Source organism: Macaca nemestrina, chromosome 4, assembly GCF_043159975.1.
Source record: "Macaca nemestrina isolate mMacNem1 chromosome 4, mMacNem.hap1, whole genome shotgun sequence".
NCBI classification, from domain to species: Eukaryota; Metazoa; Chordata; class Mammalia; order Primates; family Cercopithecidae; genus Macaca; species Macaca nemestrina.
Window position 1 is genome coordinate 6570904 of NC_092128.1, and position 26031 is coordinate 6596934.

At 41.8% G+C, this 26031-nt stretch overlaps 1 protein-coding gene across 4 annotated transcripts in view; it reads right to left on the bottom strand.

The window, feature by feature from the left end:
* Positions 1 to 26031, bottom strand: part of LOC105474937 (actin related protein 3B) — a 100301-nt gene that overhangs the window by 70290 nt on the left and 3980 nt on the right. For 3 of the 4 annotated variants that reach the window (XM_011729877.3, XM_024790669.2, XM_011729878.2), the window contains exon 2: positions 5744 to 5799. The exons of the other annotated variant lie outside the window; for it this stretch is intronic. In XM_011729877.3, the coding sequence (XP_011728179.1) occupies positions 5744 to 5799 (56 nt within the window). The remainder of the gene's footprint in view (positions 1 to 5743; positions 5800 to 26031) is intronic. 4 annotated transcript variants of the gene reach the window in all.

Consider the following 26031-nt stretch of genomic DNA (forward strand, 5'->3'; position numbering starts at 1 on the left):
GATCCACCCACCTTAGCCCTCCCCAAAGTGCTGGGATTACAGGCGTGAACCACTGCGCCCATCCTGTAAGAGCTTTTTAAAGAATACTTTAAGGCCGGGCACAGTGGCTCACACCTGTAATCCCAGCACGTTAGGAAGCTGAGATGGGCAGATCACAAGGTCAGGAATTCAAGACCAGCCTGGCCAACATAGTGAAACCCCGTCTCTACTAAAAAAAATTAGCCAGGCATGGTGGTGTGCACCTGTAGTCCCAGCTACTCGGGAGGCTGAGGCAGGGGAATCATTTGAACCTGGGAGGTGGATGTTGCAGTGAGCCGAGATTGTGCCACTGCTCTCCAGCCTGGGCAACAGAACGAGACTCCATCTCAAAAAAAAAAAAAAACTTTAGAACATTAGAACATTACTGAAAAACACAAGAGACATAAATAAACAATAAAACACATAAACCATCTTCAAGGGTAGGAATACTCAATTCCAATCCACAAAAGTCAAATTTGATGTCAAATTTTTCCCCAATTAATCTATAAATAATAGGCCAGGCACAGTGGCTCACGACTGTAATCCCAGCACTTTGGGAGGCCAAGGCCAGTGGATCACCTGACCTCGGGAGATCGAGACCAGCTTGACCAACATGGAGAAACCCCATCCCTACTAAAAATACAAAATTAGCCCGGCGTGGTGGTGCATGCCTGTAATGCCAGCTACTGGGGAGGCTGAGGCAGGAGAATCACTTGAACCCAGGAGGGGAAGGTTGCAGTGAGCCGAGATCATGCCACTGCACTCCAGCCTGGACAACAAGAGAGAAACTCCGTCTCCAAAAAAAAAAAAAAAAAAAAAATCTATAAATAATAATCAAGGCTGGGCGTAGTGGCTCACGCCTGTAATCCCAGCACTGTGGGAGGCCGAGGCAGGAGGATCATGAGGTCAGAAGTTCCAGACCAGCCTGGCAAACATGGTGAAACCCCATCTCTACTAAAAATACAAAAATTAGCTGGGATCACGCCTGTAATCCCAGCTACTCGGGTGGCTGAGACAGGAGAATCGTTTGAACCTAGGAGGCGGAGGTTGCAGTAAGGTGAGATCACACCATTGCACTCCAGCCTTCACAACAAGAGCGAAACTCCATCTCAAAAAAATAAAAATAATAATAATAATCAAAACCCCATTATAATTTTCATGGAACTTAAGCTGATTCTAAAGAGCCAAAGCTATTCTGAGAAAAAAAATGAGTGGGAATTGAATCCACTAGATTAAAATATGATAAAGTAATAGTATTTAACACTGTGAGTATGGAACACAGATAAATACATCAATGAAACAAAATAAAGACACCGAAAATATTCCCAAGCATAAACGGAACCTCAATATGATCAAGGAGGTGTGCCAAATGGGAACACACTTTTTAATAAATAGTGCTGGGACAACCAGCCTTCCACATGGAAAACTAAATTACCTATCTCCTTCACACCATACTCAGAAGTTAACTTAAAATTTTCTTAGAAAAAATATAGAAAGTCTTTATGACTTTGGAGTACAAATGCATTTTTTAAATAGAAACAATTTATAAAAGAAAAAGACTGAAAAGTATTACTATATCAAAATTTTAAATTTCCAGATGATAAAAGATAATTTTTTAAAATGTCCTAGAATAAAAAAGTGTCTGCAAAAAGTTCATATTTAACCTCTACAAAGAGTTCCTGTAATTCCATTTTAAAATGCAATAGAAAAATGGGCAAAGATATGAACAGGCAATGAAAGGTGCTGAACCTTACCAGTAATCTGAGAAACAGAAATTTTTTGAATGAGCCATCGTTTTACATTCATTAGACTGACCAAAATGTAAGTCAAACAATATCAATTATCAAAGATGTATGAATGAAGCAGAAACTCTCACACACTGCCGATGGGATATACATCAGGACAGCCTCCTGGAGGAGCAACGTGGCAATCCCTAATAAGGTGTTGCCTAAGGATGAAGGGGTGTACACTCTGTGACAAAACAATTCAATTTCTGATTCTTTCCTCTCAGGAAACTAGCATATGCATAAGGAGATTTTTACCGCACCATTTTATATAACAGAGAAATGTGAAAAATACCCAAAAGGAAAAAAATTGTTGTATATTCACGTTAGAACTCTGATGTACATCTGTATGTATCAGAACTGATACATGATAAAAACATAATATTGAGAGTTTTTCTTTTTAAAGACCACGGAGAAAGTTAGTTACAGTGTGATACCATTTTGGAAACGTTTGAACTCACAAAACAATGTGTATTTGTATATGTTATATACAGATAAAAATTGAATAGAAATACAATCAGAAAATATCCACCAGAGGAAAGAGGGAAAGAGGAGGGGGCTGATACTCGACCTATAAGAAAGAGGGAAAGAAGAAGGGGCTGATACTCGACCTATAATGTATTATTTATTCATTTACTCTGATACAGAGATGAAATATGCAGTAATGCTGATGTGTTCATCCTCGGTGGTGAGTCCATGGCATGGAGTGTGTGTGTGTGCGTGTGTGTGTGTGTGTGTGGTTTTTGTTTTTGTTTTTGTTTTTGTTTTTTTGAGACACAGCCTCACCCTGTCCCCCAAGGCTAGAGTGCAGTGGCTCAATCTCGGCTCACTGCAACCTCCACCTCCCGGGTTCAAGCGAGTCTCCTGCCTCAGCCTCCCGAGTAGTTGGGGTTACAGGCACCCGCCACCATGCAGAGTTAATTTTTGTATTTTTAGTACAGATGGAGTGTCGCCATTTTGGCCAGGCTGGTCTCGAATCCCTGACCTCAGGTGATTCGCCCACCTTGGCCTCCCAAAGTGTTAGGATTACAGGCATGACCCACGGCGCCCGTTGTTATACTTTCTATCTGCAGCCTAACTCTCTTTCCTGGTTCTTAAACTTCCTCACACCTGAACTCTTCCCATATCGAATTTCCAAAATGTGTGCCCTTTCTCTTAGCCCCTCGCTGCTCCTCCTCCAGCCTCTTTCTACACCACACATTCTCTGATCACCACACATTCTCTGCCTGAAGCTGTGGCAGGACCACCGATATCCTCCAACAACTTAACAAAAAAAGTAGGAAAAAACTTTCTTCAAGCAACCAAGCAAATTCTGCACAGAAGCTTCAACAAACCAGACACAAGCAGAGATGCCCCTGGAGGCAAGGATAGGGCTTGAGGATTCTCTAGTCCAGTGGGCCAGGCCCCAGAGAGAAGCCTCAAAAACAGTCTGAAAATTCCTAGTATGCAAAACAAAAACAGAATTCCTTAAGAGGACACTTGCAAGTCCCTCGCCACCCGGCCCTTCTCCACAGGTCATCTCCACCTCCTGGCGCTCTCCCCACCATCCCACAGCACCCCTGCTTCTCCACACCCCCACAGTGCCTCCCCTCCGTGCCCAGCAGAGAAAGTCTTGCTCCAGCACGTACCACACATCCACACACTTGCACAAAACGGTTCCACTCCCAGTCCCAAGACATGCAGCAGGCTAACTGTCCACAGTGACCCAGGCCCTCACTTCCACATCTCAGTATCCTCACTTCTGCCCGAACATCTTCTAACCTTGACTCCTGGGGCCTCCATCTCTCACAACAAACTCAGCCCAACAAAGTAACTGTTCTTTTACTCCCACCTCTTTGACATTTGTATTATCCTCCCAGCTTCTGCAACTGCTAAGGTTCTGACAGCCGCAGTCTGAGAGCTCTCCTGCTTTTTGACAGTGAATGAAATCCTGATAATAACTGTCTTCGCTTCCCGTCTCTATTAATGACGACAGGTTAAATGGGGCAGCCAACTGAATGCTACCGACAGCTTTAAATGGCAACACATTAAAGCAAAAGGTGCAAGGTCAGCCTTTTATAGCTGTTGCACTTAACAAGGTTAAAATCTAATCTTCTGCTTTGAAAAGTCAGGAAGTTCAATTTATCAACTCAGCATGGAATGATCGGGTTCTGGGGCATTCACATTAATGAAATTCACAAAAGACTGATTCATCCTACAAAATACCAATTGTCATGGACTGAACCATGTCCCCACAGAATTCACTATGCTGAAGCCCTAACCCTCAATGTGACTGCATTTGGAGATGAAACTTTTAGGGAGGCGGTTAGGGTAAATGTGGGGTCCCCATCAATAAGAGTGGTGGCCTTATTAGAAGAGAGAGAGACACCAGCGAGGTCCCCAGCAACCCCACACACTGACACGGAGATGAGACCATGGGATGACACAGAGAGAAAGAAGGCGGCCCTCTGCAGGCTGTGGAGAGAGGCCTCACCAGAAACCAACCCTGACAGCACCTTGATCTTGGACTTCCAACCTCCAGACTATGGTAACATTAATTTCCCCGGTCTTTAGTATTTTGTTATGGCAGCCCAAGCACACTAAGACACTCATTTACGAATTCAAAATGAGGACACAGCAGACCAATCACGCCTGTCATCACGATAACCCATTCACGGCAGCACGTTTACATCTAGAAAATCACATTCATGGCCAGTTTTTCAGCAAGCAAGGAACTGGAATGAGGTTACTTAAATGTTCCCAAAGAATCTGGAGTCCACTTTCTAATGATGTGAATATCCACATTCACCAAACACCGCTTTAGCCCTCCCCTGAATAAATACGAATCAAGCACCTTCTCTCCAGCTGTTTTTTCCCTCTCCAAGTTCCTCACTCTTCGCAAAGCCTGTTATTACAACATCATAGCCCCCTAAAAACTTACGATTTCTAAAATCACAACTTATCTTATGAGAGCTAACATGTAGAAAACAGAATTTCACTTACGCTTGATGAATACATCCTACTCTTCAGCAAACTGTTTCCAAATAATAACCTGAAATATAGTTAGTTCCAGAGAATTCTATCCTTTTTTTTTTTTTTTTTGAGATGGAGTTTCACTCTTGTCACCCAGGCTGGAGTGCAGTGGCACAATTCCGGCTCACTGCAACCTCCACCCACCGGGTTCAAGTGATTCTCCGCCTCAGCCTCCCGAGTAGCTGGGATTACAGGTGCCCGCCACCACACCCAGCTAATTTTTGTATTTTGGGTAGAGACGGGGTTCCACCATGTTGGCCAGGCTGGTTTCGAACTCCTGACCTCAGGTGATCCACCCGCCTCAGCCTCCCAAAGTGCCAGGATTACAGGCGTAAGCCACCATGCCCAGCCGAGAATCCCATCCTTTAACAACTGACTAACCTTGGGAAGACTCCTACAGGAAATAGTGAGTGAGTAGAACGCCCCATGCCAAACTGCAAGGACACTTCTGTTAAACTTATTCTCTACTGATTAAAACTTAAACAAAAATAGAACACTACTGAACACAATAAAAACAGTCACCAGGCCTATCATTTCCACCAAAAAAAAAGAAAAAATCTTTCAATAGTGTGAATAGTGTAGTACAGGAGATATTCAGTCCATTAAGTTACTAAGCTAACAGATTGTATGTACTTAAAATTACAAATTAACCTTAACGACCAGATACACTTTTTCTAGGCAGTTCAGGCATTTATAACTGAATAAACGGACCTGCTGACCACCCAAGCTGAGATTCCAATGACAGTGACAAGGGCTTTATCAGAATGGAACAAAAGGACTAGAAAGTTGTGGGTAACCAGAACGGTCTTCTAAAAGAAGATGGTAAGTACATAAGTACATTAATATGCCTTGAAAAACAGAATCAGAACACTTAGAACAATTCTGAGAAACACAAACCTTTATAAACCCAAGGATAGAGCTTTACTTACATGAAGGAATAATGAACTGGGGCTCAGTGTTGCCTGCGTAGCCAAGCTTGGTATACCTAAAAGCACAAAGTCATCAACACATGTTTAGATAATAATACTCTCGTCTATATTGGATTAATGTCTTTCATTATAAGCTCTCCAAGTCCTAAAATATCAAGCCTCAGAATACTCCTTGAAATTAAAAAAGAAAAAACTTGTGATTACTGAGAATCAAACACTAATTTCAAAGAAAGCAGTTTTGCAAAAACTTAAAATATTCTGCTTGTTTCTAGTAGAAAAAAAAGACATATATACTAACATATAAATTACATTTATGCATCCCTAATAACTTTAAAAGTGCTTTTACACTCTATCTTTACAGAAACCCTGTGAAGAAAGTAGAAATTATCCCTGTTTTGCAAATGAGAAAAGGGAGGTACTGAGAAGTTGATTAAACTGCCCACACTAGTGAACTGCAGAAAAAGAACTCCAATCTACATATGCAGGCTAATTCCAACGCTAGCTCTCTAAGAAGTATACTTACTTCCTAGAACTTTCATACAAACTTCCTGAACTTTGCGGGGTGGGGGGCGGCGGTTAGAAAATGATTATATAATTTTCTTAAAATGTCATGGCATATGTCTAAGAAACAGCTACTGCCGTCTCCTGAGAATCATCTGACAGGAGCATCTCTTTATCATCTCATTTCAGAAGGAGCCCATTTTCTGTCAAGACACTGCATGATAGATTCCAAAAGTCTTAACTAAAACAAATGCCAAAATACTACTATCTGTTCCAAAAGCATTTGCTAATCTCCTAAATATAAAAGGGGGGGTGGTGAAAAAAAAAAAAAAACACCACTCAGAACCATCTGCTGGAAATAAAGTTGAAAAGCGGTAAGTAAATTGAGAAGACTCATCAGCACTTCCCTTCTTATTAGGATTACTCTAATTAACAGTAACGTCTGGACAACCAAGCCGTCATTCTGTAATAATGCTAGCTAATACTAGCAGTGTTGAAACTAACTTTATTCATTCATTCTACTTAAAAATTATTTCAAGATGCTTGATATTAAATTTTTGATCTGGTAATACTTCCAAATTCTAATAAATTAATTTTACAATTTTTAAATATATTTTACCATATGCTAATTTTACTATTTTTGAACACACAGTGAATGGATAAGAGACCAAAAAAAAAAAAAAAGTCAGTTCCCCTCAAATCACATATGACTGCTGAACTTCCACAGGATCTGAGGTCTTCAAGCCACAGGAGCCAGGGCAATGCCAAGTCCTGAGACTCCTGAGGCCCTACAAGGAGCTTCTGGAGGTAAGACCATGTGAAGCCCTCTCCAGTTCCACAACTCAAGAGCTGCAAACAGAGCACGAGGCCAAGTGGACCCACAACAACTCCACTCCAGGGTTCCACCTACAAGGTGGAGTTCAGAGCCAACCGAGAGCCAACCCAGAATGGAGGCAACAGAGCCTGACCTTTAGAATTCCAGATCCTTCCCAATTTTAACATCTGGAATTATATTCCAGAAAATACATACAAATAAGTGAATTACTAACCCAAGGCTAAAGATGCCTACAGAATCCAACAAGCAGACCAGAAATCACTAAAATCATCAAATCTGTGTCTTTAACAAGCTACATCAGCTCCTTCCTACAAAATGATGCACCTTATGCTTAAATAAATCCAACTTCCCACACTGTTAGACTGTGAGTTCCACACGCTGCCCAGAACAGGGTCCTTTCTCATAGTTATATCTACACCCCCAGCACAGTGCCTGGCACATGGCAAATACTCCAGAAATAACTGCGCAATGTATTCTCACCAGTTATAAAAAAGGTAATCATCGTCAGACTGCTAGGGGAAGGACCAATATTTGCAAGAAGGATGCTGAAAGTCAGAAAAAGAATCTGATGGAACCAGAAAAAAATCACATCTCCTACAATTTCCTACTTAAGCAGAAGCAGTGGCCTATGTGTAATGGGTTTCAGAAAAAGAAAAAAAAAAAAAAAAAACACTGAAACTAATATGGTAAAATGTTAACATTTATTAAAATTAGGTGCTAAGTTTGAGGCTGTTATATCATCTTCATATTTTGCACTTTGGCACCATACTGAGTTCAAATCCCAGCCCCACTATTTGCCAAATATGTATGTTCGGGCAAGTTACTTTACCTATCTGTATGTCAGTTACTGTAAAATGGGGATAATAGACTGAGGCAAGAGGACCCCTTAAGCCCAGGAGTTCGAGGTTGCAGTGAACTATGACTGCACCACTGCCCTCTAGCCTGGGTGACAGCGAGACCCTGTCTCAAAAAAAAAGAAAAAAAATCTGAAAAGTTGAAAAAAACAAGCAATGTGTTCTGGGTCCCAAGTGAAGCATTCATTCTTTCCACTGCACACCATGGACAGTTTAATTTGTATAGTGGTGAGAGTGAAATGTATGAAACAAATGGTAGATCTAGTAGATACCTGATAGGCCTTCAACAACTATGCCTCATTTCCATCCCAAAGTTTTATACCCTGAAATCGTAACTACGGCCCACAGCAGGAAAATGTCAGACTACAAAAACAGACTTGAGCGCTGTTAGGCCCACAGCTCTAAAATTCAACTAAGCAGCTGCTGGAACATTCAGATTCTGGAGCCACATCGTTCTTTTAGACAGTATCATCTTGGAAGGAGGCCTCTGTGTCAGAGTCACACGGGTACCTTAAGTATCAATGACATTAAGCCAATGATGATTTTCATGACTGAGGAAAATAATTTTTTTTTTTTTTTTTTTTGAGACGGAGTTTTGCTCTTTTGCCCAGGCTGGAGTGTGGTGGTGTGATCTTGGCTCACTGCAACCTCCGCCTTCCTGTTTCAAGCGATTCTCCTGCCTCAGCCTCCTGAGCAGCTGGAATTACAGGCACCTGCCACCATGCCTGGCTAATTTTTGTGTTTTTAGTAGAGATGGGGTTTCACCATGTTGGCCAGGCTGGTCTCAAACTCCTGACCTTGTGATTCGCCTGCCTCGGCCTCCCAAAGTGCTGGCATTACAGGCGTGAGCCACCACGCCTGGCCCTAATATTCTCATGTGCTAACAACTTACTATAAGATCCTTACCCTCCTAGCAGAACTGAAGTTATTTTTAAAAACACTGGCAAAAGCACAAATTATTCAGATCATTTTATCCTAATGTAATATCTTTCCATTTTCCTGGACTATTCCTTATACATTAATAGTATCAAATACACTTGAAGTTTTGTTACTTTGAATAATCATAACGTAACAAACATCAAACAAAATTTAAGAGACATTCAAATTTAAAATTTTAATAAAATCTGCACCAACACAGCCTCATCCATCCCAAACTTCAATGACAATCTATTAAATATAATTCAGCAGATGTCATCTAAAAAGTACGCATCCTCAAATTCTTTCCCAGGAAAATTCAATGCTAGACTGGCCTGTCCCATGATAACATCACAGTTCAACGCCATGAAGAGCAGGACCAAAAAAGCAACAGCAAAACACAATTCTTAAATATGGCAAGTGCTCAAGACACCATTTACCAAAAAAAGAAACTTCCCTATTTCAACCAATTTACTAGCTAGAAACAATGTAGCAGGCACTGTACTAATCACTGAGCCGCACTCAGACTGAGGATGGGGAGGCGGGTGGACATGGCCCAGGTCCTCAAAGTGTTCCTCAGAATGTTTACCTATCCGATACAGGACTTCAGATTGAGTTTTCCAGTTGTATCACGGCTTACCTTACCTGGAAGGCAAGTTTAAGATCTTCGTAGGCATCGAGAAACAATAAGCCACATGTGGCTGACCAGATCACCTGGGGAACTCCTGAACAGATTCCCAGGGGCTGTGCGAGTTTCAGTAAATGGGAATCTCCAGAGAAGGCTGGGCATCTGTGTTCTTAATACCCCTCCCTCACCCGCATGGTTCTGGTGGTCAACCAGCTTAGAACTCACTGACCTCAACTATACCACATGAAGTCACCTTTAGCATTTTTATATAATGCAAGCTCCCCAACCTCACTGTCACATTCTACCAAAACCTCCTTCCACCCACATTTAGCAAGATGTATCTATAATACTGAAGTTTAATACTGGTCAGAAGTTCAGAAGAAAGAACCCATATGTCTTTTTTTTTTTTTTTTTTTTTTTTTTGGAGACACAGTCTCACTGTCACCCAGACTGGAGTACAGTGGTGTGATCACAGGTCACTGCAGCCTCAACCTCCTGGGCTCAAGTGATCCTCCCACTTCAGTCTCCCAAGTAGCTGGGACCACAGGCACATGTCATCACACTCAGGTAAGTTTTTTTTATTTTTTGTAGAGAGGGGTCTTCCTGTGTTACCCAGATTGGTCTCAAACTCTTAGGCTCAAGGGATTCTCCCACCTTGGCCTCCCAAAGTGCTAGGATTATAGGTGTGAGCCACAGAGCCCAGCTACCAAATGCAGCAATTTTATCTTATTATTTAAAACTTGTGTGTGTGTAGGTACTCTATGAAAAAAAATGTAGGAAATGCTTTTCAATTCAAACTATGCAATTAAGAAGTAGTGAAAATAGGCCGGACGTGGTAGCTTACGCCTGTAATCCCAGCACTTTGGGAGGGTGAGGCATTGGATCACCTGAGCTCAGGAGTTCAAGACCACCCTGGGCAACATAGTAAAACCTTATCTCAATACTAAAATACAAAAAATTAGCTGGGCATGGTAGCACGTGCCTGTAGTCCCAACTACTCAGGAGGCTGACGCACAAGAATCGCTTGAGCCCTGACGCCACTGCACTCCAACCTGGGCAACAGAGTGAGACTCTAGCTCAAAAAAAAAAAAAACAGAAGTAGTAAAAAAAAAAAATCTAGGCTCAATCTAGGAAAGTAAAGAAAGTAAAAAACTTAAGCTAAAAAGGGAAAGATTCCTTAGGAAGAGATGATGGGGAAAAAAAAATCTCAAACCAAAATAAAATGAAACACTTAAGAATCCTTATTGAAGCCAGAATTAAGCCAAGGAGATCTACTATCATTATTCTGATTTTATACTGTTTAGGAAGAACTAGATATTACAAATCAAAAAGAACAGAGTAAAGGAAAAGATTCTGGGAAGAAGGAGGAGATTAAAATTTCTTTTTTTTTTTTTTGAGATGGAGTCTTGCTCTGTCACCCAGGCTGGAGTGCAGTGGCACAATCTCGGCTCACTGCAACCTCTACCTCCCAAGTGTGAGTGATTCTCCTGCCTCAGCCTCCAGAGTAGCTGGGACTATAGGCATGCACCACCATGCCCAGCTAATTTTTGTATTTTTAGTAAAAACGGGGTTTCACCATGTTGGCCAGGCTGGTCTTGAACTCCTGGCCTCAGGCAATCCACCTCGGCCTCCCAAAGTGCTGGGATTACAGGCGTGAGCCACCGTGCCCGCCAAATTTCATTCCTTATAGATGATAACTGTATACCTGGAATAACTAAGGAAATTAAGTGAAAAACTAAAAGCAATAAAAAAATTCAAAAAGATGACCGGTTACTAAATGAAGAGACAAAAATCAACAACTTCTCTAACAATAAGAACATATAATGGATGAAAACATCCCACTCAGAATGGCAACAGCAACAGAATATTACCCTTAAGAATACATTACATAACTATATGAATAAGCTATTACTCCTACCCTTAAAAATAACATTGCTCTTTAAATAAACTCTCTATATACAAGCAGACAAATAGAGACATACCTTAATCTTACATAGGAAGAGTCCTTTCTTTTTTTATATTTTTCTGGTCAATTTTCAGTTCAGGATGAGGAAGAGTCAATATTTGTAAAAATATTGAATATTACTAAATCTACCTACAAATTTAATGCAAAGCCACTCAAAACTGGTGCCAATACTGAAGGTGGTGGTAAATTATACACAGGTGATAGTAAAGGGTTAAAGAGCCATTATAAAAGATCGCACTAGCTATCAAAAAATTTAATGCATATACCCACCCTATTAGCCAAATAGCGCCTTTCTAGGAACTTACCTAACATAAGTATTTTTACATGTATGCAAAGATAGACACACAAAAAAAATGTTCGGGGAAGCAATATAATAGCAAAACAAACACCAGAACCTGGAAACACTCAAAATAGAGGATATATTAAATTATATTATATTACATCCATTCAATAATATTCTATACAACCATCAAAAATGAAGATGTATAGTTACTGCCATAAACAGATGTATAATATAGCTTGAAAGTGCTTGAAAATATTATATATTTATAATGTGAGGCCAGCTTAATAGGGCCACAATGCTAGGTTCAAATCCCAGCACCCGCTATGTGATTTCAGGCAAGTAAATTAATCCGTTCATTCCTTGGTTTCTCCATCTCTAAAATGTGCGTAATAATCCCTACCTCAGTGTTAAATGTTGCCATTTTTGGATAATATTTCCTAATTCAAAAGAAGTAGGATTTCATCGTGCAGTGATTTATTTACTTACTACTGAATATTATTTTTCTGTATACTAGTGATCTCTATTTCTCTCATGAATTCTCCTTAGATTACTTTTCCACTGGAGTTTTAGTGCTTCTTATCAATTTGTGTGAATGCTTTGTGTGAGGATATTTGTGCTTGCTCACAAACATTGCTAATTTTTCCCCACTTGTTGTTTACCTTGCTCTACATTTTCTGAAATATAAATATTTAAACAGTCTAGGTGATCAAATTTACCAATTATTTTCCTGAATAATTTCCTTCCTGTTTCTACATTGAAAGTCCCTCTATATGCTAAAATTTCATATCGTTTCTCTTCCACATATATATTTTATCCCAAATGGGAAGAACTACACTAATCAATTTTCCCAAACACATGTATATAAGCATTTAAGACCATCACCTTTACATTAAAAGCCCTTGGTTTTTTTAACACTCCTTCCAAAAGCTAGCATGATGGAGGTAGGCACTACTCTCAAAAACACATAAACTATACTTACAGGTTGCCAGCCATGTTCTCAAACTCATCCCACCTTCCACGGGTCCCTTAACTTTTCTGAGACCTTTTCTCATACAGAAATCAGGAAAGACAGAAGAGGAAGCCATGGAAGCAGACCCAGTCAACAGCTGCATAAAGCACTACCAATAATTACACCTCTGCCTTTTAAACAAAGAATATGTTATAGCTCAAAATTCAAAGCAATATAAAAAGGTATCCCTTAAGAAGTCTTACTCTACCCCATTTCTGCCTTCTATCCACCTTCTATTCCTGTGTATCTTTCCAATGCTTCTCTCTGTAGATACATCATTATTTGCCCCAAACTTTTTTTTTTTATTTTTTTTTTTTGAGACAGAGTTTCACTCTTGTTACCCAGGTTGGAGTGCAATGGTACGATCTCAGCTCACCACAACCTCCGCCTCTTGGGTTCAAGCAATTCTCCTGCCTCAGCCTCCCAAGTAGCTGGGACTACAGGCATGTGCCACCATGCCCAGCTAATTTTGTACTTTTAGTAGAGACAGGGTTTCTCCATGTTGGTCAGGCGGTCTTGAACTCTCGACCTCAGGTGATCCACCCGCCTCAGCCTCCCAAAGTGCTGGGATTACAGGCTGAGCCATCACGCCCAGCCTGCCCCAAACATTTTAAACAGTCCTTGCACAAAGACTCGTTCACTTTACTTGTTAGATGCTCCTATCTTTCAACAGCAGTAATATGTAGACTTTTCAGTTCTACAAAGTCAGGAGAATTAACCTATTGTTGACTCAACATATATATATATAATTGAAACTCCTCTTCCAAACATGTGTCTTAAGCAGAAGGTAACGACCCTAAGGTCAATTAATTTGTGTTTGAAAGTAGAACTGTTACATCTTAAAACGGTGTTTTACATCTTTTTTTTTTTTGAGACAGGGTCTCCCTCTGTCACCCAGGCTGGAGTGCAGTGGTGCAATCATGGCTCATTGCAGCCCTGACCTCCTGACCTCCTGGCCTCAAGCAATCATCTGCCTCAACGTTCTGAGTGGCCGAGACTATAGGTGCACGACACCACGCCTGGCTAGTGTTCTCAAACTGTGTCCTGTGATAAGTTCTTTTGATTGAGACCCCTGGTGAGGTCCAGTCTCAAACCCCAAACTTCAATCAGAATAGCTCTACTCCCTCCTAAGATTTTTCACAGTTTAAATATTGTTTTGGTCAAAGTAAAATTGTTCCCAGATCCTAACAATAGTTTTAAAACAACGCACAATCTCCATATTGTGCAATGTAAATTACGTGACCTATTTTTTTAATGTTCCTTGGGTTGTTGCATAGAAAAGCATAGTCTCTATAGAACGAAGAATTCAATATATAAAGTTGAAACTTAAATGTTTTATCCAAATCCAGTATCTTTGCCTGTGCTTAAATTTTCTATTCCTCCTTCTGAGTACTTTTATTTTTTTTCTCTATGTTATTCGTATATACAAGATCATAAAGCATACTGCCCTTCTGTGGATTCTGAACATTATTATAAGGTAAACTCTGACTTCCAGTTAAAGTGTTTTAAAAGTGTTTTAACTGTTTAAATGATGGACAAAACATATTATCTAATTTCACTCTTACCCAAAGCCCCACTAAAACCAAGGCAAAAACAATTTTTAGCAATTATTTTAAAAATTTAAAAAAAAAAAAAATTTAGGCCAGGCGCAGCGGCTCACGCCTGTAATCCCAACACTTTGGGAGGCCAAGGCGGGTGGATCACCTGAGGTCGGGAGTTCGAGACCAGGCTGGCCAACAGGGAGAAAGCCCATCTGTACTAAAAATACAAAACCAGTCAGGCATGGTGGTGCATGCCTGTAATCCCAGCTACTCTGGAGGCTGAGACAGGAGAATCGCTTGAACCCAGGAGGCGGAGGCTGCAGTGAGTTGAGATCACGCCATTGCATTCCAGCCTGGGCAACGAGCAAAACTCCGTCTCAAAAGAAAAATAAATTTAAAACAATATTAAACCTTGAGGATGTGGAGAAAAGAAAAGGTGACAACAGCAAGGCTTTGGTCCTGGAAAGCTGAGGACCCATCGTACCTGACTTTAGAGATACAAGAAAGCCAGCAGTGGCAAGAGGTGAGAACCAGCCCAACATACACCCTAGATTCTTTTTTTTTTTTTTTTTTGAGACGGAGTCTGGCTCTGTTGCCCAGGCTGGAGTGCAGTGGCCGGATCTCAGCTCACTGCAAGCCCCACCTCCCGGGTTCACGCCATTCTCCTGCCTCAGCCTCCCAAGTAGCTGGGACTACAGGCGCCCGCCACCTCGCCCGGCTAATTTTTTTTGTACTTTAGTAGAGACGGGGTTTCACTGTGTTAGCCAGGATGGTCTCGATCTCCTGATCTCATGATCCGCCCGTCTCGGCCTCCCAAAGTGCTGGGATTACAGGCTTGAGCCACCGCGCCCGGCCACACCCTAGATTCTTAAAGGCTCTGGAACTGGTTGGTGCCCAGCTACCTGTGGGACTGGAATTGGAGGACTTAGGAGCAAGTGTGGACAGCCCAAAATATTCAGGCTACAGTGAGACCCCTCTCCTGCCCCACACTGCTGGGCGCTTGCCCTTCCCTGTCTTTAGCCTTCTCCAGAAGTTTTCTGGTATGTGTAAAGCAAAGGTTATTTGCACTTACAGTTAACTGGCAGGGTCAGAGTACAATGATAAAATCAAACATTTATAAATAAACCAAAAAATAACAATTAAACCCTTGTTTCATTTAAAATTTTTTGCTTTGCAACCAATACTCATGCTTTCTTTTACTGTGCATTTGGCTTATTTTTGAACCATCCTTTTGCTCTTTTTTTTTTTTGAGACAGAGTCTCACTCTGTTGCCCAGGGTAGAGTGCAGTGTCACGATCTCCAGTCACTGCAATCTCCACCTCCCAGGTTCAAGCAATTCTCCCGCCTCAGCCTCCTGAGTCGCTGGTATTACAGGAATCCACCACCATGGCCAGCTAATTTTTGTATTTTTAGTAGAGACGGGGTTTCACCATGTTGGCCAGGCTGGTCTCGAACTCTGACCTCAAGTGATCCACCCACCTTGGCCTTTCAAAGTGCTGGGATTACAGGCGTGAGCCACCCTGCCCGGCCCCTTTTACTTTCTTTTTTGAATTTTTTTCCATCCTTTTACTTTCTGAATGACTGACTTATATGTAACCAACACAGTTTTCGTTTAGTACAGAAAGTGAATTTAGTTGAGTCCATGCCAGGTGAGGTCGTCTCATGTGCAACAGAACAGTCTTACTCTTGTTTTAACTTTTGTACTATTCCTTGTTGTTGCCTGTTTCCTTTTACTCCCTAATCTATTTTATTTGCTTTTCTTCCTCTCAATTTGTACATTTCAAAGGTATACAAAGTCTGTTTTTAGTATAATAGCCTTCTCAATTTATCAATTTCAAAAAATGAAACAGTATTCCTTAACTACATATTCTGAAAGATACAACAATTAGCACGGTGCTATCTCCTGCTCCCACTCCCACTCCCCGTCCCCAGCCCAATCCTAACCTAATCCCCCATGATATTGTTGACTTTCAGGAAATTTTGCTAGGGCATGTTATCATTGTGTTGACATTTTTAAGGTTGAGTCAGTATTTATTCAATTTTTTTTTTTTTTTCGTTCTGGCTTATTTCTCCAAGAAAGATTATTCAATTATTGAAGCTGGTATCTTTATACTTCAACCTCTCTATTTCTGGAGCCCTCACTGATTCATCTTTCAGTTGGCTGGGTTATATCTGCAAGTAGATTTTTCAGTGAGGTTTCTGAATGCTATTAATTCCTGAGCTTTTGCCCATTTGTAAATGTCTTATTATGCTGCATTTTAATGACATTTCAATCCAATCACATTGTCTTCCTTCTTGCCCTAACTCCCCTACTCGTTTTTTTCTTTTGAGCTATAGTCTCGCTTTGTCACCCAGGCTGGAGTGCAGTGGCACAACCATAACTCACTGTAACCTGGAACTCCTAGATTCACACCATCCTCCCACCTCAGCCTCCCACGTTACTGAGACTACAGGCACGCATCACCATACCCGGCTTTTTCCTTCGGGGGCCAGGGGAATAGAGACAGGCAGGGTCTTGCTACATTCCCCAGGCTGGTCTCCAACTCCTGGGCTCAAGCAATCCTCCTGCCTTGGCCTCCCAAAGTGCTGGGATTACATGCGTGAGCCACTGTGCCCGCACCCCACGCCACCCCCACATTCTTAAGCATTGCTTCATCACCTTTTGGCACATTACATTGCTGAAAACCCCCAGACTAAGGTGATTTTATTTTTTCCATTAGAGGTGGCCAGTTTGCTTTTTTCCTGCTTAAATATAGGATTCTTTTATCTTTCAGGGGTTTTTTTAAATTTTGTTTTGTTTTTGAGATGGAGTTTCACTCTCGTTGCCCAGGCTGGAGTGCAACAGCGCAATCTCAGCTCACTGCAACCTCCGCCTCCCAGGTTCAAGCAATTCTCCTGCCTCAGCCTCCCCAGTAGCTGGGATTACAGGTGTGTGCCACCACACCTGGCTAATTTTGTATTTTTAGTAGAGACGGGGTTTCTCCCTGTTAGTCAGGCTGGTCTGGAACTCCTGACCTCAGGTGATCCGCCCGCCTCAGCTTCCCAAAGTGCTGGGATTACAGGCACAAGCCACCGTGCCTGGTCTATCTTTCAGGTTTTATAAATTAACCAGGATACGCTTCCATTTTAATGACTCAGTGAATTTTTTCCAGTTCACAGTGAGTCCTTATATTAATATTATATGATCTTTCATTATATTCCAGGAAAACTTTGTCTTTTATTTATTAATGTTACATCTGTTCCATACACTCTGTTCTCTTCTTCAGGAACACCAGCTCTGACTACGGTAGATTCCTTCTGGACTCTTCTCCCACAGCTTCCATCTTCTCTCTAATCACCATTACCCCTTTGTTCCTTCCTACCGTGGTCTATGTAATTTCAGGAAGTTGATCCTCCATGTCAGAGATTTCAGAACCACTGGTACTACCTCATGCAACCCCCAACATGCTTTTCACTCCTGAAATGATTTCAGTTTTCTATTTCTTTCCTTATGGATGTCAGCTCACTGACCTCCATGTCCTCCTTTTAGCTTTCTTTAATCTTTTAAAATTACTTCTTTGTTCTTTTGTTTTATTGAGCTCATGTTGTCTAAATTTAAAAGCAAAGTGGTTTTATCTAAAATTCCATTCTAGCCGGGCACAGTGGCTCACACCAGTAATCCCAGCACTTTGGGAGGCTGAGGCAGGCATATCACCTGAAGTCAGGACCTCAAGACCAGCCTGGCCAATAAGGTGAAACCCCGCCTCTACTAAAAATACGAAAATTAGCCAGGCGTGGTAGCAGGCACCTGTAACCCTAGCTACTCAGGAGGCTGAGGCAGGAGAATGGCTTGAACCCAGGAGGCAGAGGTTGCAGTGAGCCGAGATCAAGCCATTGCACTGGAGCCTTGGGGATAGAGCGAGACTCCATCTCAAAAAATGAAGAATAAAAAAATAAAATGCCACTTTAATGACTGAAGTACTGTTTCCAAAGTATACTTTCTCATCTATTTTTGTTTATTATGTTTCTTTCCTTATTTTCTGTGCACAGTCCCATGGTGGGTCCTTTCTGCTTCACACTCAGCTTCGAATGGGTGCAGGGCTCCCTGGACCTGCTCGCTCAACAACTCTTCGCCCTGCTTACAATGATACTGAATACAATGTCTTGAATCTCTGTGTAGTCCTCTGGTTGTTTAGAAGAACTGGCTGAACAGTGAGCGATCGGAGCCTGAATGTGGGTTTACTTTCCTACTACTTCTACTAAATCCTTTGTTCTGGGCATATGTCTAATTCCGAAGTTCACTGTGGAGGACAGGCAGGTTTAAGGGGAAATGCCTTATCTTAGATATTAGCAATTTCTGATCAGATATAAGCTGGTCATCCTCACAGGTTTTCTCCTTTAGTGACACAAAGTCAAGGAACATAATGACACTGTTACTACATGATCCCTCTTTTAGCCCAGCATGCCCTGCCATATTTTAGGACGGAAAGGAGCTGCTGCCAGAATATGCTTCTTTGGCAGTGGTCCATTCATCCATCAGCTCCTAGCTCTGCTGCAAGGACTGTGAGTGGTACTTACAGAAACGTATGCTTAGACACCTGCAACCAGCCAGAGATGGGCAGGAATGCCACATCTCAGTATCCTCCTGCAAATGGATCCACACTTCACTGGAAATTTCATAAAATGTGATACGAATTTTAGCTGCTTTCTTCTCTATTTTTGGTTAGTTTTGTTCATTTTTAGGAGGTTCCAGGAAGTAGTGTTACTTGAATGTGTATTTATAGCACCATATGCCCAATAAACTATTAAAGAATCTTTTAGTATGAAAAGGATATAAGACATATGGTAAAATCAATGCTACAGAGAACTTTTCTTAAATGAAGCTTTTATGGCAGTTGTAAGGGAAAAAGTATAGTAATTTATGGCTCTGTCCTCTGTCAATACAGGTCCAATGCAACATGAAAAGAATGCACATAAAATATAATAAACTTGTTGACTGCTAATAATTTCTATTAATTAGAAGGCTTTTTTTTTTTTTTTTTTTGCAAATCAGATGCTGAAAAGGAGAAGCGGGAGGGGAAGAAGAGATGCAAGCTAATTTCATGATTACTCACAGTTGGGAGCCAACAGAAAACAGCCACGAATAAAAGGACTATATATAATGATAACCATTAGACAAAAATACAGTCTGCCCTAAAGTGCACCAAAAAAGATATAATATAAATCAAACAAAATAGACTATATGGCAAAAGATTATGTTTAAATACATATACATGTAAATATTGCAAAACTAAGGCCAAATATATCAATCTTATCAATACATATAAATATGCTTAAAAATCACCTATCTATGAGTATAAATGAGCTTAAGTCATCCAATAAAAGGCAACATTTTCACACTGACTAAAAAGCAAAATCAAACAATATTTTGGGTACAAACAATTCAGAAAGAATAATAAAAGGATGGACAAACATACATCAGATAAACAAAAGGAGAAGCAAGCAGGGATCACACATCTTGATATCTGACAAAGTAGAACTCTGCTGAGAAAACAATTAGAAGGCTACTTAATATGCTAAAACGACAGCTCTAGTGAAGATACAAATTATTTCCATCTAGACAACCAACATGGCAGCAACAACTTTCATAAAGCAGGACCCACAGAAAATGCAAGGAGACCTTAATAGGAGACTAATAACAGGAGGCCTTAGTATGCCATTCTCAGTCCAAGACAGACTAGTTACACACACACACACACACACACACACACACACACACACACACCCAAGTGAGTTCAGGTGCAGTGGCTCATGTCTGTAATCCCAGCACTTTGGGAGGCAGAGGTGGGTGGATCACCTGAGGTCAGGAGTTCGAGACCAGCCTGGCCAACATGGAGAAACCCTGTCTGTACTAAAAATACAAAAATTAGCCAGGAAGGCCGGGCGCGGTGGCTCAAGCCTGTTATCCCAGCACTTTGGGAGGCCGAGACGGGCGGATCACGAGGTCAGGAGATCGAGACCATCCTGGCTAACATGGTGAAACCCCGTCTCTACTAAAAAATACAAAAAACTAGCCGGGCGAAGTGGCGGGCGCCTGTAGTCCCAGCTACTTGGGAGGATGAGGCAGGAGAATGGCGTGTACCCGGGAGGCGGAGCTTGCAGTGAGCTGAGATCCGGCCACTGCACTCCAGCCTGGGCGACAGAGCATGACTCCGTCTCAAAAAACAAAAAAAAACAAAAAAAATTAGCCAGGCATGGTGGCAGGTGCCTGTAATCCCAGCTACTGAGGAGGCTGAGGCAAATAACTACCTGAACCCAGGAGGTGGAGGCTGCAGTGAGCCGAGATGGCACCACTGCACTCCAGCCTAGGTGACACAGGGAGACTCGGTCTCAGTTAAAAAAAAAAAAAAAAAAAAAAACTGAAACCCTAAGTAACATCATTAATAAGATAGTTCATATAGCTACATTAAACTCAGAACTTACAAAGATTATATCTCCTAGCCAGGCACAGTGGCTCATGCCTATAATCTCAGCACTTTGGGAGGTCGAGGTGGGTGGATCACCTGAGGTCTGAAATTCGAGACCAGCCTGGCCAACATGGTGAAATCCAGTCTCTACTAAGTATAAAAAATTAGCTGGGAGTGATGGCAGGCGCCTATAATCGCAGCTACTTGAGAGGCAGAGGCAAAAGAATCACTTGAATCTAGGAGGTGGAGGTTGCAGTGAGCCGAGATCGCTCCACTGCACTCCAGCCTGGGCGACAAGAGTGAAACTCTGACTTAAAAAAAAGAATACAAAGAACATTCACAAACCCTCTTCGACCACAATAAATGGGGGAAAAAAAAAAAAACAGACTATCCCACTAAAATCAGGGATAAAATAATAATGCCCACTAACTCCACTCTAATTTAAGTTAACATTGTTTTGGAGGTACTGGCCCCTGCATTATGTCAATACAAAAGCAGTTAGAGTCCCTAAAAATGAAAAAGAAGAGGTAAAACAATCTCTTTTGCCATTGTCAGGTCTTGGTTTTGGTTTTTGAGACGGAGGCTGGCTCTGTTGGCCAGGCTGGAGTACAGTGGCTCAATCTCAGCTCACTGCAGCCTCTGCCTTCCCGGTTCAAACAATTTTCCTGCCTCAGCCTCCCAAGTAGTTGGGATTACAGGCGTGTGCCACCAAACCCAGCTGAATTTTTTGTATTTTTAGAAGAGACAGGGTTTTGCCACATTGGCCAAGCTGGTCTCGAATTCCTGGCCTCAAGTGATCTGCCCGCCTTGGCCTCCCAAAGTGCTTGCAATTACAGTGCTTGAGACACTGCGCTGGGCCCAATGACAAGTTTTTATACCTGAAAATCCCTAGGGATCAAGGGAAAAATTCATACAAATAACGTGAGTATTCTGTAAAGCAGCAGGTTATAAAATGAATAACTACCATGAAAAACCACCATGCAATCTAGAAATGAAAAAACTGTCTTCATATATTCAAGAAAAACAGAGGATAAAATGAAAGAGAAGGCACCATTTATGATAGCAAAAAAAAAAAAAAAATCAAATACATAGATATAAATAAAGTTAACAAGAAATCTACCTGCGGAAAGACTACAATATTCCTAAGACACAAAAGAGACTTGAACTAATGGAGAGATAAACCATGTTCTTTGATAGGAAGACTCAGTGTTATAAAGATGATGATGCTCATTAAATTAATTTTTAAGTTTAATACAAATCCCAATAAAAACGCCATCAGGCTTTCTCTCCTGGAACTAGAGAAGCTGATTATAAAGATCACTTGGAGGAACAACAAGCAAAAATATATGGGAAAGCCCTAAAAAAGAATTAGATGGGCAGGGGAAGCTGGAACCATTAGAAATGAAATCATTCTAAGTAGCCTAATTAAAACTGTGTGGTGCTGCTATTATGAACAGACCAATAGACTAATACAACGCCATACAAAATCCAGAAAGAAACACAATTGCATAGACAAATGTAGCACATGATAAAGGCAGCATCTCCAGTCGCTGGGTTTTTTCCATAAACTATGTTGAGATAAACAGGACAGCCATAGCCACACACACACAAAAGTGGATCCAACTGGGTTCATTCTTCATACCTTATCTCAGGATAAATTCCAAATGAATTAGAGATTTAAATGAAAAAAATGAAACCATTAAAAAAAAAAAAAAAAAACTACCAGCTGGGCACAGTGGCTCATATCTGTAATCCCAGCACTTTGGGAGGCCAAGGTGGGTGGATCACCTGAGGTCAGGAGTTTGAGATCAGCCTGACCAACATGGTGAAACCCCCATCTCTACTAAAAATACAAAAATTAGCCCGATGTGGTGGCACGCACCTGCAGTCCCAGCTACTCGGGAGGCTGCAGCGAGAGAATCGCTTGAACCCAGGAGGTGGGGGTTGCAGTGAGTGGAGACTGTGCCACCACACTCTAGTGTGGGCAACAGAGTGAGACTGTCTCAAGAAAAAAGAAAAAGAAAAAAGAAACCATCACATAATCTGGGAATGAAAAAACCTTTCTTAACTATGACTCAAAATCTAGAAACAATAAAGAAAAGATTAATAAATCCGACTGCCTAAAGAAAACAAACTTTGCATGGTAAAAGACAAATAATAAATAGGGGAAAGATATTTGCAATATATATCACTAAGGGTTAATATTCCCTACGTGCAAAAGAAAGTTAATGGGCCTGAGACTGCAGTCTCTTAGAAAGTCCTGCTTGGAGGAATGGCCTTTAACTGGCATCTAGGATCTTGGAGTTGGGGGGTTCCCATCATTCCCTAAATGCTAAAAGTAGTTCACTGCGCCTAGAGTGGCAAACAATGTGGTTTATGCCAATGCCTTGCTTTCCTTCTGGGACTCTGGAATTCTGGCACGTGCTATGCACAGGGTGCCTCCATGACAAGCCCCCAGTGAAAATCTTGGGCCCTGAGTCTCTGAGGAGCTTCCCTGGTACAGAGTATTGCACACATGTTGTCACAGCCTGATGTTGGAGGAATTAAGTGCATCCTCCGTGGCTGCACTGGGTGAGGACTCAGGAAGCTTGCCCCAGTTTCCTCTAGGCTCCACCCCACATCTTTTCCCTTGGCTGATTTGCTTTCTACATTTTCACTGTAGTCCTGATTCCTCCTAGCAAATCACTAGAACTGGGAGTGGTCTGCGGAACCCAAAAGACCCTAATACATGAAGAGCTTCTAAAAATAAAGAAGCAAAAGACCAAAACCCCAGAGAAAAGCTAGAGAAATGAAGAGACAGAAAAAATAAACCCAAGGATTATCATAATCATGAAAGTGGGTTGTTAAAATATGAAGTACAGCCCTCTCTCATGCTCACAATCTCACCCGCTCTTACCCTTCCATCTTCCACCATGGGATGACACAGCACGCAGGGCCTCAGCAGATGCTGGCACCATGCTCTAAGACTCTGCAGCCTCCAGAACTGTGAGCCAAATAAACTTTTTTTTTTCTTTTTTTAAGGTGTGCACTTTTACTGAACTGGTCTCAAGTCAGTGTACAGGTATGCCCTGGCTGCCTCCACACTACTACCCACTCCCAGGGAGACCAAAAGCCTTCATACATCTCAAGTTGGGGACAAAAATGGGGACCATGATGGCTGATTATTCAAAATAAAACAAAAAGTATTCAGATGAAGATTTTTTAAATTTTGCATTATATAATGTACATGAAAGCAATCCTGTCACCTCCCCTTTGTGGACTCAGGAGAGAACTGGGCCATTCTCTTGACAGAGAAGTGGGGTAGCTTTTGGGAGGGCAAGGGACTTCCTGTAACAATACATCTCACAATATTTGCAATGGCTATTTAAAAAAAAAAAAAAAAAGCCAGGTGCTCACGGCTGTAATCCCAGCTTTTTGGGAGGCCAAAGCAGGCAGATCACCTGAGGTCGGGAGTTCGAGACTAGCCTGACCAACATGAAGAAACCCCATCTCTATTAAAAGTACAAAATTAGCTAGGCACAGTGGTGCATGCCCGTAATCCCAGCTACTTGGGAGGCTTAGGCAAGAGAATCACTTGAACCTGGGAGGCAGAGGTTGCAGTGAGCCAAGATCACGCCATTATACTCCAGCCTGAACAACAAAAGCAAAACTCCGTCTCCAAAAAAAAACAAACAGGCCGGGCGCGGTGGCTCAAGCCTGTAATCCCAGCACTTTGGGAGGCCGAGACGGGCGGATCACGAGGTCAGGAGATCGAGACCATCCTGGCTAACACGGTGAAACCCCGTCTCTACTAAAAAACACAAAAAACTAGCCGGGCGAGATGGCGGGCGCCTGTAGTCCCAGCTACTCGGGAGGATGAGGCAGGAGAATGGCGTAAACCCCGGAGGCGGAGCTTGCAGTGAGCTGAGATCCGGCCACTGCACTCCAGCCCGGGCGACACAGCCGTCTCAAAAAAAAAAAAAAAAAAAAAAAACAGGCCAGGGCAAGACCCAGTCTCAAAATAAAAATAAATAAGTAAAATAAAGAACAATGTAAAATCAAGCAATCAAGGTCCTCGGCCACACTGTAGAACTTTGGGAGATGCTCACTCCAACTAACTGCTGTCACCTTCACCATTCTATTCTTTTCGTTATAAATCACCCAGTGTGTGGTATTCTGTTACAGCAACACAAAACAAAGACATTAAGATATCATTTCTCCTAGGCTGGTAATTTTACAAATTGGCAAAGGCTCTACTGGTGAATCTGTAAGACACAGGTATCCTCACACATTACTGGTGAGAATGCACACTAATGAGTGGAATTTGACACTGCCTAGCAAAATTACATACGCATTTGCTCTTTGACCCAGAAATCCCATTTCTAAAAATCTAAACCACAGATACTCAGGCAAAAAATACAAAAAGATATCCTTGCTTTTTTTTTTTTTTTTTTTTTGAGATGGAGTCTCACTCTGTCGCCAGGCTGGAGTGCAGTGGAGAGATCTTGGCTCACCGCAACCTCCGCTTCCCAGTTCAAGCAATTCTCCTGCCTCAGCCTCCCGAGTAGCTGGTACTACAGGCTTGAGCCACCACGCCCGGATAATTTTTGTATTTTTAGTAGAGACTGGGTTTCACCTTGTTGGTTAGGCTGGTCTCGAATTCCTGACCTCAGGTGATCCACCAGCCTTGGCCTCCCAAAGTGCTGGGATTACAGGTGTGAGCCACCGGGCCCAGCCCCTTGAATTATTTTGATAACAGCAGAATGCTCAAAAAATGAAGACATGTCTAAAGAACATGGAAGGCCAGGCGCAGTGCCTCACGCCTGTAATCCCAACACCTTGGGAGGCCAAGGTGGGCGGATCACCTGAGGTCAAGAGTTCAAGACCAGCCGGGCCAATATGGCAAAACCCCATCTCTACTAAAAATACAAAAAAAAACAGCCATGCATGGTGGTGTACACCTATAATCCCAGCTACTCAGAGGGAGGCAGAGGTTGCAGTGAGCCGAAATCACACCACTGCACTCCAGCCTGGGCAACAGAGTGAGGCGCCATTTCAAAAAATAAATAAAAAATAAAGAATATGGGAGCCAGCCTGAATGAGCTTCACTTGGCCAAATCTGGGACAATTTAAGCATCAAAACAAATCAAGGCAATAGATAATAACCCATTAATGACAATAAGGACAGCATAATGGATTATCACTCTTTGAACAGAACGACAACTGATACAGACAATCAAACAAATGAGGACTATGGATAAGTTCTCCCTTAAGATAAAATGTTAACTAATAAATGGAGACAGAATAATAGAGTTTAAAAATCACCATTTT